Source organism: Cornus florida, unplaced genomic scaffold (genome assembly GCF_030987335.1).
Source record: "Cornus florida cultivar Cherokee Brave unplaced genomic scaffold, ASM3098733v1 CherokeeBrave_3.0.0_Hap2_Chr06, whole genome shotgun sequence".
Classification (NCBI taxonomy): domain Eukaryota; kingdom Viridiplantae; phylum Streptophyta; class Magnoliopsida; order Cornales; family Cornaceae; genus Cornus; species Cornus florida.
Window position 1 is genome coordinate 38,272,373 of NW_026775576.1, and position 12,089 is coordinate 38,284,461.

General features: G+C 35.5%; 1 protein-coding gene across 1 annotated transcript in view; it reads right to left on the reverse strand.

The window, feature by feature from the left end:
* The window catches only part of LOC132313959 (uncharacterized), a 71,472-nt gene extending 59,537 nt beyond the window's left edge, over positions 1–11,935 (reverse strand). Inside the window, exons 1-7 of the mRNA XM_059812891.1 lie at positions 11,595–11,935; positions 11,403–11,499; positions 11,240–11,293; positions 10,805–10,857; positions 9,356–9,389; positions 7,531–7,625; positions 2,173–2,353 (exon numbers count right to left, since the gene is read on the reverse strand). Coding sequence (XP_059668874.1) covers positions 2,173–2,353; positions 7,531–7,625; positions 9,356–9,389; positions 10,805–10,857; positions 11,240–11,293; positions 11,403–11,499; positions 11,595–11,653 — 573 coding nt within the window. The 5' untranslated portion in view covers positions 11,654–11,935. The remainder of the gene's footprint in view (positions 1–2,172; positions 2,354–7,530; positions 7,626–9,355; positions 9,390–10,804; positions 10,858–11,239; positions 11,294–11,402; positions 11,500–11,594) is intronic.
* Positions 11,936–12,089: the final 154 nt, after the last annotated feature.

Consider the following 12,089-nt stretch of genomic DNA (forward strand, 5'->3'; position numbering starts at 1 on the left):
GCAACACTTAGTCGAAGCTCTTTGAATAAAGCTACAACCTCTTCGTTGGACAACTGGAAGTGCAAGTCTCTGCCCACGCATACTGTAATCCCTTCAGATAATTTCTTAATAGCACAATCTGCAATTTTCATCTGCTTAGAAACGACAGTCTCACTCTCCTTCATACCTTCTGTATTCAACCCAGAATCAGTTCCATCATTCGTGACAGTCAACTCGCTACTCTTCTCCAATTCCGGCCCAATACCGGCACTCCTCAGCACACAAGAAGGGATAGAAGAAAAGGATGGAACATTAAAATTCTGAGGATGTGAAACTGATGACGTACCTGGATCACTAGTAGAGGTCCACTTCTGCTTCTCTTTTCGAGACCATCTAACTCTTTGACGTTTTCTGTAGAGGTCCCGAGACGAAGACCTAACAGTACTTCCTTTCGGCTGAAAAGTTTCAGAGAGAGATGACGATGAGAAGTCTGCACAACATTGAGAATGGCGAGAACACAATTCGACAGGACCACCACCAATCGCTACACCTGATAATTTCAACCATTTTCTCTTTTCTGGAGAGTTCCAGAAAATTACAGAATTATCTTCAGGCCTCTGAAAGTGACCAACTCCTTTAAAGGAAAGTGAGCTGGGCTTGGGGTTGATAAAAGAAACTAGTACTTTATTTCTGGCCCCCTCAAGACCTTTCTCTCCATATTACTCCCATTTGGTCCATAACTTAAAGTGGACTTTGGGCTGGGCTTGTTCTTAAAATAAAGAGGCCCTCGATTAACAGCCTTCTACAGCTCCTGTGGGCCGGGTTGAACAAGTGACCCATATGACGATATAGGCCCGTAGCCCAATTCAGTTCCACACCTAAGCCCATTAGAGTTCACAGCATTAAAGACTCCATTAAGAACACGGTCTTTGCCACGTGGTTGGTATCCGTTAGCGCGAATATTACGAGGGAACATATGGCGATGACTAAGGACTTGATTGGCCCCTCGACGCGCTTCAAGCGCGTGCATAGGCAGACATCTCTTTCCTTCGACGCCATGGTAGATCTGTGCTTTCCGGCGATTTCCTCCATTTGCAACAGCCGGGATATGTGACTCCTCAACACCATAGTAAGATTTCGGAAGGATACGAGGTGTTATTTCCTCTATTAAGTTGACCCTGTAAGCCACTCGTTGGTCCTCAACAAAAACGTACTCCGGCAACATTTTCCCGACAGAGACATAGAGGAGAATTCGCTATCCACACGTCGAAACATCCGCCTCAACTCCTCGAAATCCACCACATAAATTCCCAATTGCTTCAAAAAGCTTGTTGCACCATAGATGGAGGGGTAAACCAAACAGGATCACCCGACATATAACTCGTCCTTTAACAGCAGAACAGCCGGCAGCGAAATACCAAATATCGATGGATAATAAAGCGTCACCCCATCTTTTCCTCCCTTCGTCCAACACCCTTAAGGCCTCAACCTCCGAAGGAAACCTGAACAAAAGTAGATCATCAGGTAAAGGAGATACTTTCACCCCACATGAAACCTTCCAAGTTTTCGACGCCCATGCCTCAATCCCTTCAAGACACCCCACGTCTCTGTCAAAACGACCTACAAGGCATGATCGCAGTACAGATTCGCGCTCCTGGATGCTTTGATGATCAACCCTATAAACCAGATCATTGCCTATAGAGCAGCTTTTGATTTCCCCGTGAAGATTAAGACAGGGTAGGGTCGCAACGCTAAGATAGGTACGATGCATATCACGATTCCTTGCCAAAGAACGAAGAACCAGTGACAGGCAAAAACGGTGGACGCCGGAGTGGAAGACTCCGACGTCAAAAAGAGAAGAGGCAGAAGAGAGAAACACCAATTTCTCCTTAACAATTTCTGCTTTGTAGGCTCATAAACACCAACAAACATGGCAGAAGCCCTGTAGATAAAAAAATCATCGTCAAAAACATCACTATTTTATATTTCCTATCTTTGCCACAGTATAGCTTGAGAAAATAATGTTGAAGAATTCAAACATTAAAGTTATAACCTCTAAAAAATGATAACTTAAGCCCAAAACCTTCAACAAGTTCGACAAGTACAAATAACAATCTAGAGAGACATGTCTGGTAAATTTAGATATCTATATGGTTTACCATGCAGAACAAGGGAATCAAAACAATATCAAACCTCATCTTGGTTAGCACTATTCCATCGGACAACATCGAGTTGTTGATGTGTAGAAATGTGCAGCAAATGTTTTGTTTCATCTTCCTTCAAACCTACAGGATATTTTGAGTTTACTGGATGGGCAAAGAAGAAAGAAAGCAATTTAAACTTCAATAAAACATAAGAAAAGGTCAAAACTTTGCTTCAGAATAACAACATAGAAGTTGAAGCAAAAAGCATGTAAAAAAATAAATAAATAAATAAAAAGATGAGAAAACCTACTAACTGGACATGTTTATCAATGCAACACATACAGAAAGACTAAAAGAACAACCTATCTTCACTAAGGTTCAAAATATTTAAATAAGATCTTCCAAGAACGTGTGTCCATGGGTAAAGTTAATTTTAATACTGAGCATCATTCTAAAGTTCAAAATGGCAAGTGTTTTTGGATTTGGTGATAGATGAGATTAGGTTGTTCCTCTTCATAGATTAAGTTCTAGTTGTACATAGTTTTCTCATTTGCATCCTGCACAGTTGGAAAGTTCCAGTCAATGCACATCTTAATTATTTTATGTACAAATTATCACACAATAGAATATTAATTCATTTCATCTGAAAAGAAATACATATACATGCACAAGTTTGTAATTGAGAGCTTAACAGAATCAATATGATGCTTTTGATTATAGCCTTAAGAGTTTAATCTAAATTTTGGATTTTACAACAAGCATGTAAAAAAATAAATAAATAAATAAAAAGATGAGAAAACCTACTAACTGGACATGTTTATCAATGCAACACATATAGAAAGACTAAAAAGAGCAACCTATCTTCACTAAGGTTCAAAATATTTACATAAGATCTTCCAAGAACGTGTGTCCATAGGCAAAGTCAATTTTAATACTTAAGCATCATTCTAAAGTTCAAAATGGCAAGTGTTTTTCGATTTGGTGATAGATGAGATTAGGTTGTTCCTCTTCATAGATTAAGTTCTAGTTGTACATAGTTTTCTCATTTGCATCCTGCACGGTTGGAAAGTTCCAGTCCATGCACATGTGTGATATTTTATGTACAAATTATCACACAATAGAATATTAATTCATTTCATCTGAAAAGAAATACATAAACATACACAAGTTTGTAATCGAGAGCTTAACAGATCAATATGATGCTTTTGATTATAGCCTTAGAGTTTAATGTAAATTTTAGATTTTATGTAGTGAGAAAAATGAATTACAGAAAACCAGGATATCTACAAGTTGATGTTCCTTCAAATTGGTATCTTCCATCACCGTTTCTTCAAGGAACTCAAAAGGAGATAGCAGAACCATAAAGAATTTTCCATAAAAAAATTTCACAGCTGCAAACAACCATAGAATGTAGTAGTGTCATGTCAATATGGTAAAAAGACTTGGAAGAATTAGGTTGTCAGGGTGTGAGGATTAGCTAAAGCCGCAATGAATATCTTACAATGTTCAGTAAGCTAACAGCTAAGTTAACAAACTACACACTTTCAAGCACCAGCAATGCAGGAACAGCAAGGAGCACCACCCTTCAGTATTCTGCTGGCCTACATCCAAAAGTTTCATTTGAGTCTCAGTTTTGCATTCATTTAAGTAGAATGCACAAACGTACCTTTTTTCTACTTTTGCTAGACAACTACTGAACCTAAAACGTATTGCCCCTACCCATCCTAATATGTAGAAACCATTGACCTACTAACACTAATTTCTTGCTTTTGGTGTGGATGAAAGTTATATACAGCCCTATTGTTTCAATAGGTTATAAAGATGCTGTGAAAAAAGTTGTATAAACCCAAGTAAATGAAGAATCCATCCAAAGTTCATTCTCATGAGACACAGATATACGAGTCACGGAGTCAACAACAATCAAATTGTACTGATACTCAACTTAATTAAGCCCTAATTTTATTTTACTAATTCTCATACTTTGATAAGTGCCAGAAGGGTCCAACCCATGGAAACAAGATGTAAAGCTTCAACGAACTAAAGCTTTATTTTTATTTTTTATTTCATTTTTTTTCCGAGAGTTCAAGAAAATGTGCATGCACCCACAATACTGCCACTAGCAGGTCTCGAACTCTCAATTTCCCTTTTGGAGAGGAGAAATCATATCATCTGGACTAATGCACATTGGTAAGTAAAGCTTTATTATCATATTATCCAAGTACTTTACAAAAATTCCGTCATAACTGAAGATTACCCTGTGATCCTAAAATACAAGTGGCTCAATATCTAATGCTTCACTCTTTAAATAAGTATCTCCACCCCTTCAAAGGAACACATATTCTGTTAGGATATTACTTTTATGTTGGCAAATTCCATTCCAAAGTTAATTGAAGTACTGAGATGAAAACTACATCAAGAGATCTCAACAATGTGCTCTATGAGGTTCAATATCACTTTAGAAAATAGGTTAGTAAAGGCTAGACAGATTGGGCCAGCTTTGACCTAGGTTTTGGATTTGGCTTAACATGGCTAAAATTCATAAGTGACTTTCATGCACATGGACATTTTTATAAAGGTATTAAAATGGTTTTACGAGTGAAAATTTGTTTAGAAAACCTAGGAACATGATTCGGGTGGACCTTGACCCAAATAGGTGTTGAATTCAGCTAAATCTAACCTCTGTCTTATTGAGTCATAACTTATTCAAATTTTGTTGTGCTCTTTATATGGTCGAAAATTAGACCCCATAAGATTTCCAATGATATATTTATACACTCAATTTCAAGTTTGTTTGACCACTCTCCTGAGCACTGAAATCAAGTCTTCAGCAAATTCTCCACACAAAAAATTCAAAGAGCAGTTGCACTGGTCTAACTTTTGACATGCATTGGTCCAACTTAGTCCAGATAGAACATGCACTGGTTGAGAACTCATCCTGCACTAGTCTGACTTGCCCAGAGTCAGTTTTAATGTGTTTTTATGCGATTCAAGTTCGACTTGGATGTGAACTCAAGGAAAGCACATCCAACACATGCTCAATTGATTTATAATCATTCTAGGACTTGAATAAGGATTTCTAAAACCTATATAATGGGGTTCATGGTTTACATAGAACATAGACAATACATAAGAGTAGAAAGAGAGATTTTGAAAAAATTCTAGCTTCTCCAGTGATGTTTAAAGCTTTCTTTATCACATAGTTGGGATTTAGTAGAGACCATTCATACAACTTTGTGATTGATCCGAGACCATGGAACTTCATCAATTTCAGAACATCCACCATAAAATCAGTCAATTCTTAGCTAGCACTTGCAGAAGACAAAAGGTTTTTGATCACTAGGTTAAGCAGGTCATTATGAAGTGATTGCATTGGCATGGATCGGCTGGAGTCAAAGAACACTGGGGTTGATCCGAGACCAAGGCACTAGGGTTGGTGACTAATGGAGAGCAATTCCGAAGGCACTGGAAATCATTATACTCTTTCTCAAAACTGCTCGACTGATTCGCCTAAGACGGCATAGTCTCCGTGCTTTTTCCTAGTTGAGGTTTTCCACATAAAAAAACTCTGGTATTTTCTCTCCACTTGTTTTACTTTATTGCATTTCTTGCATTGTTGTGTGATTGATTGGCATCATACAGTTTAATAGAACACAAAAATTATATTGGTCATTAAAATAAGTAGACATATTCACCCCCTCCAGGTCTCATAAGCTTCCGCTTCATATTCCTCTCACATCAAATACTCTGTCAAGGACAAAATGCAACCGCATACCAAACATTCTTAACTCTTCTACACATTCTCCACCCTCCCCAACTATAGATCACGACATTGTGCTACGCATACTCCAATACACTACAGAAAGAATAGAGAAGGGCCCAAAAATCTCTAGCCACTGAATAGCACATCAGTAAGTGGCTCACCGACTTACGATGCATCTTGTACATGCAACATCAGTTGACATACCAATGGACCTTTTGTACCATTGGGTGCAAAATCTCTAGCCACTGAATAGCACATCAGTAAGTGGCTCACCGACTCACAACGCATCTTGTACATGCAACATCAGTTGACAATACCAATGGACCTTTAGTCCAATGGTACAACCTCCCTACCCTCAAAGAAGAGGGGAGGAGTTCGAGTCCCGGCATGGGCAATGTATGTGTGAGTACTTACTTGATTAAAAAAAATAAAAATTCAGTTGACAATGATTTTGCACCATTTTATCAAACTGTTAATGGAACGAAACTTTCCTAAAACAGCTGTTCAATTAAACAAAGGAACCTTTGAGGGAACTTTAATATGCCAAACTACCTTCCAATGACCCTCACCACACTGGTGATCAAGCCAAAAACAGATATGCCTTCCATTCCTAAAAACAAAACTGACGTGTTTCGAGAACTAGTCCCATCCTTACATTCTAAATTAATTCACCTGAACCTTAATTAGAGTCAGCTACATGATTGTCAAATATTTAGCAAAAGATTGTGTGCTTGGTTTTAGCTGAATAGAATAGAAATGTTTGAATAACTAGAGTAGCACCATCAACACCAACGATAGAAGAAGAAGAAACCCAAATCCAATTTAAGTGATTCTCTTGTCATATTCCATTAAGACATCATAAACATAAATTTTTGTCTAGTTAACTCAAGCCTCGAACCTACATCAAGAAGAGTGTTGTTAAAATTCTTTGGAGACAGCAAATAAGGCTAATATCGTGAAGTATCAAGAAAAGAAACTTGATTGACCCCTTCTTTTAGTAGTACCTGTCATCCTACAAGCAATTTCAACAAGGATGACGGAAACAACTGCTAATTTATGAATGCAAGTTAAAGGAATGTGACATCCACATTTCATTTTTGGACAAATAGTTTTATGCAGGATGTTGACTTTGATTCTATGAGTGATGCAGAAGGACAAAAGTTTTCTACAAAGGTAATTAGCCCAAGAGAGCATGGCAAACTAGCGTATGTCTCATATGATAGCTGTAGTAGCAGATTGATGCTTCCCCTTACAGATTCTGTTCAGTAAGTACCAAAATGAAACAATATAAGTTTTTTTTTGTTTGTTTCTTTGCATTAAAGAAATAATGAATTACTTTGGTGTGCGCATGTCAATTTTGCAGCTCAAAGAAGGCCAATTTAAAACATGCATGAGCAATGGTGGTCCACTGTCCCAGTGGCCCAAGTGAAAAAAAGCATGCCTATTTGCATGTACTAATCAAGATAATCTTGTTTGCAAATCCATTAGCATTGTTCTCTCGAATTAAAGAATTTGAAACCAAAAATACACACATATCACTCCACAGTAAATCTGGCTAAAACCTAAACAAGCCTACACTAGACATGGTCATAAAAATATGCATTAAAACAAATTAATAAAGAAAGAAGTAAACTTAAGCAAAGAAACTTGCAAGTCGATAATTTAGTACCATGGCAATAAAGAGTTTCAAAGTCATGGACCATTAAGCACCCTAATTTTGTCACTGATGCCAAGTATATTCCCTGACAAAAAAAAAATTAATTAGATGCCCAGTTATCATAGGAAAGAATCTTACGAAGAAAAGTAAAATGCCATCTCAAACTACAAGGAAATGACAATAAAAAGAGGTCCAGGGACATATATGTTTGAGCTTCTCTGCAACACAGGAAGGGTGTACGTAAATAAAAGACTAGATCATTTATGATACATCAAAGCAGTAAATGTTTCAATTAGATAAACTCAATTTCTCATACATTAACTTGGTTCAAGCAATATAAGTAGATAGCATACTGTAAAAGATTGATATACATAGGAGCCCTTAAAAGCACTAAAATTATGAAGTTGTCCTTTCTCTAATAAGTTATTTTATATGTTTCTTGTCTTTAACACATTTCATTATATGTAAATATCAACTGAAAACATCATGAGTTTTAACATTCCAAGTACATTGCAACCAGAAAAAAGAAAATGAACAAGAATATGATTCACATGGACGTAAAGTGCCTAGTATATCGTTCTAGGAAATACTGTCTGGTGCAACAGTAAAACTTGGACTGCCAAGAATAACTTTTTGCAACCAAAACAAAAACAAAAAAAGCGAAACATTATGTTTCATACTTAAAATTGGCCAACGTTTTCACAGTTCACGTTTAATAAGAACAATACTTTCATCAATATCCGCAAAACTAAGTAAACTTATATTTTAAGGTTTTGCCTCATCATTTGAGCAGGTAAATCTCATTTGCAGCCTATATCTATATATTATTAGAAAATTTTCACAGGTTCAAGCTATTTAGGATTTCAAATTTTATCCAATTTAAATTTTGCTCCTATGTTGTTTGTGTACCGGTTTTCTTCCCGACCTCTTGTTTATTCAAACTTTAAGACGTCTTACCCCACTTTAATGTTTACAAACACGAATCCAAACATTTCTTCCCTTTTTTTGGCCAATATTTTATCACTACGCATGCACACACATTTTGATTGTTAACATTTTCATTACAAAAATGAGTTTTTTATATTTGATTTTGCACAGTTGGGAATGCATTCCATAACAATAATCACATCAATACACAATAATCATCATGGCACAAGCGTACTATGCTATTTTCCTACTTTCCCACTTTAAAGCTCAAGCACATGATTTTGTCAAACTTAATTACAAATCCCAAAATGAATTTATGAAGTTATGCATGTGCTATAAGACCTTATTTGTTGTGATTTTGTAGCAGCGATGCTTCACTTCCAATCTCTTCTGATTCTTGTTACTTAATCCATGTTTTTCAATTTTCAACATTCCCATTTTTCCTGCAATTTTTTTCAAGTGTCATAAACTCCACATTTTTTATTGAGATAATGTTTTTAACATGTTTGAGAACTTTATTTTCTTTTTCTTTGGTAAGTAAAGTAAAACACTAAAGGAACCAAGGGGGTAATTTCAACCATGTTCTTAAGCAAATTGTCTTTATAAAATCATGTTCCACCTTAAAATTTGATTTAATATCAATTATGTACAAAATTAAAATGTCAAAACTTTCTAGCTAGTCTTAAAAAGCATTTTCTTTGTTTCCGTACATTCCTAAGCAGTTCAATCAGTATAACGTGACTATTATGTTCTGAAGAAGACTACAATTACAGTGATTAATATCCAAATCTTAATATCCAAAAAAAAAAAAAAAAAAGAAATAAGCTAGTGAAAACAGAGAGTAAACTTCAACTACCATAATTTTTCAAGTAATGATTCAGCATTCACCTTGTTGTCAAATTCCAGTGCAGAGACCCCCTCTCTGAAAAGAAATTCATAATGACGAATGCTTGTAAATGAAAGAAAATGAATGAACAGATTGCAGAAATGTCCTTGCTCAAAAAATAAATAAATCAAAGGAAAAGACAAATCAAGCATAATTAATAAATTATAAGTTCTTAAGAAACTAAGTAAAAAATCTAGAAAATAGAGGAAGGGAAAGAAACAAATCGCAATATGGTGATAAAACATAGAAGGTATAGGAGCCAGCAGGAAAAGAAGTTGTTGTATATATAAAAAGCATTACAACTTCGACATAGAGGGGGTGGAGAACACGTTGTCTTTCATCCAGGGTTCTGGGTTTGCAACCTTTTCTTATTTAGAAACACATGGCAATCATATGTGTAACTTTACAGGTAGTTCCATCAAGATCAACATAAATCCCAGCCTTGACAATATAAGAACAACATCACAGTGGCGTCATCATTGCATCTCATCATGCCATTTCACAATCTATTGCATTGATCAACCAACTTTCTACATTAACAAACCTTCGGATAACTAAGGTGCTTGGCTTACGATCATTATGGGAGAAGATGAATCATGTGGAATAAATGCGCTGACAGATCAGTAACTGGCTTTGTGAGATTCAGACATGAGTCTGTCTTCAATAACTGGGCTCATAAGAGGCGAGTGGTAACCAAGCATCATAATGAGGTGTTTAGTAAATGGATCTTGGTAAGTTGTGCTATGCGTAAGGCTGAGTCTGGCATCATATGCATAAACTTTTTTTGTATAGCGAATTGGGAAGCTCTGGATCAGTTCCTACAGTTTTCCCAATTCAGATTTTCCACGAAAAAGTACTGATGTTGCTCTTTGTCTCTCTTGTTTTACTTTATTGCTTGAAAGTTTGCTTGATTGGTTAGGTGGATTAGTTTCAATTTGGTAATTAGGTAAGCACAAAATTATTAAAACAGCAAGGCAGTTCAACCCAATTCCCAGGTTTACACCACCACACAATTCATTCCCAAAGACTTCCTGAGGCACAAATCCCATGTGTAATTATATTTTTTTAGCATAAGGCCATCTTGTCGATTACATGTTAAATCATTATTAGTAAATCATAAGTCATAAGATATAACCAGTAACAAGCGTTGATTGTTTATGAATGTCACCATACAGAATTATAAATGTGTAGTTTGATATTCTAAATCTCTAATAACTAAAATTAAATCTTACACCAAATGCCATACTATGTACCAAAATAATAAATAAATAAATAAATAAAAAGGACCACATGCCAACATCTGCTTATGACAAGAGTCAAATTTCAGAACTCTTAACCGAATTACCACTAGATCATCCCAGCAATAAAAGATGAAGAAGTGAATACATATAGAAATATAAGTAGAGGCAGAAAAATATCAAAATTAGATAAAAGACTGAGAGAACACTAACTTTCTCAATGGTGCTGGGTTGTCCATGAATCCAGCATTAGTAATCAAACTCATCTGTACAAAAGTTCCAATAATTTCCATGAGCCAAAAAAAAAAAAGCAATGGTAATTAAATTGTAACGGCTGCACTTGGTCGCATCGAATCTGAACCTTGGAACTAGAATAATTAGTTCAAAAATTGAGCTATGATGTTTTTCAGGTCCACTACCAAGGTATGGACTACATGCTGCCAAATGCAGTTTATTATAAGTCCAAGCCTCTTTTTGAAACATTATTAGTCCCTATTGTAATTTTCTTACATTTTTCTCCATTTTCATGGAAACCAAACAAAAGGTATACTGTACAAATGAATAATGAAACTTGAAAGGAGAAATGATTAAAAGTATTTAAATTGTTAAAAGGCAATTAGCAAAGGGCAGAGTGCTGAATTTCCATACATGGGTTTGACATGGTAATCCATCAATATGATATGAATGACCAAACGCTCCAATCTTTCCACAATAAAGGGAAGAAGAAAAAAATTAGTGTCTTAGGTAAATAAAATTAAAAAATAACGAAAAATAAATAAAAATTGAAGAAATAAATTAAGGAATAATGTACCTCGGAATAGGATTGCATCAAAAGATGAGACATGTCGTGGCGATACTTGGGTTCGAATTTTCCGTTCAATTCCATTAGAGCCCTCTTCCATCTAGGTCTTGAACCAAAAATACATCAAAATTGAATAATGTGAATCTAAGAAATTAAACAAACTGAGAGACAATTGACTGAGAAATAAGAAATTTTGTTTACCTTCTGATACATTTAGGGTTTTCAGTAGATGGATCTAGAGGAAATAGATACCTATCCATGAGCAGAAATATACTTCTGGTTTAGACTTATCTGTGTCTCTGCGATATATTGAAGCAGATCAAAGTGGCTTCTCTCTCTAGTGGAGCTTCCCGCCTTTTAATTTACGCACGTTGCTTCCCGCGCACATTTATTATATAGATGGGCGGCTCGGATTGTGGCAATAAATTCTTTTTCTTTTTTTTTTTAACATTTTTATTATTAGTATATATATTTTTTTAAAATGAAAATAATATAGATGAGCTGTGTTTGGTTCGTCTTTTTTTATTTTTTATTTTCTTCTATCTTGGTAAAAAATTCACGCAATCATTTTTATTCTTACGAGTATTTTGAAGTTTTTCACTTTGGAAAATGTTTATTCATTACTAGACTTGGTGTTTGTGTATGTATTACTTTAGGCTATTGTTTTTCAAATTATTTTTTTATTTTACATGTAGA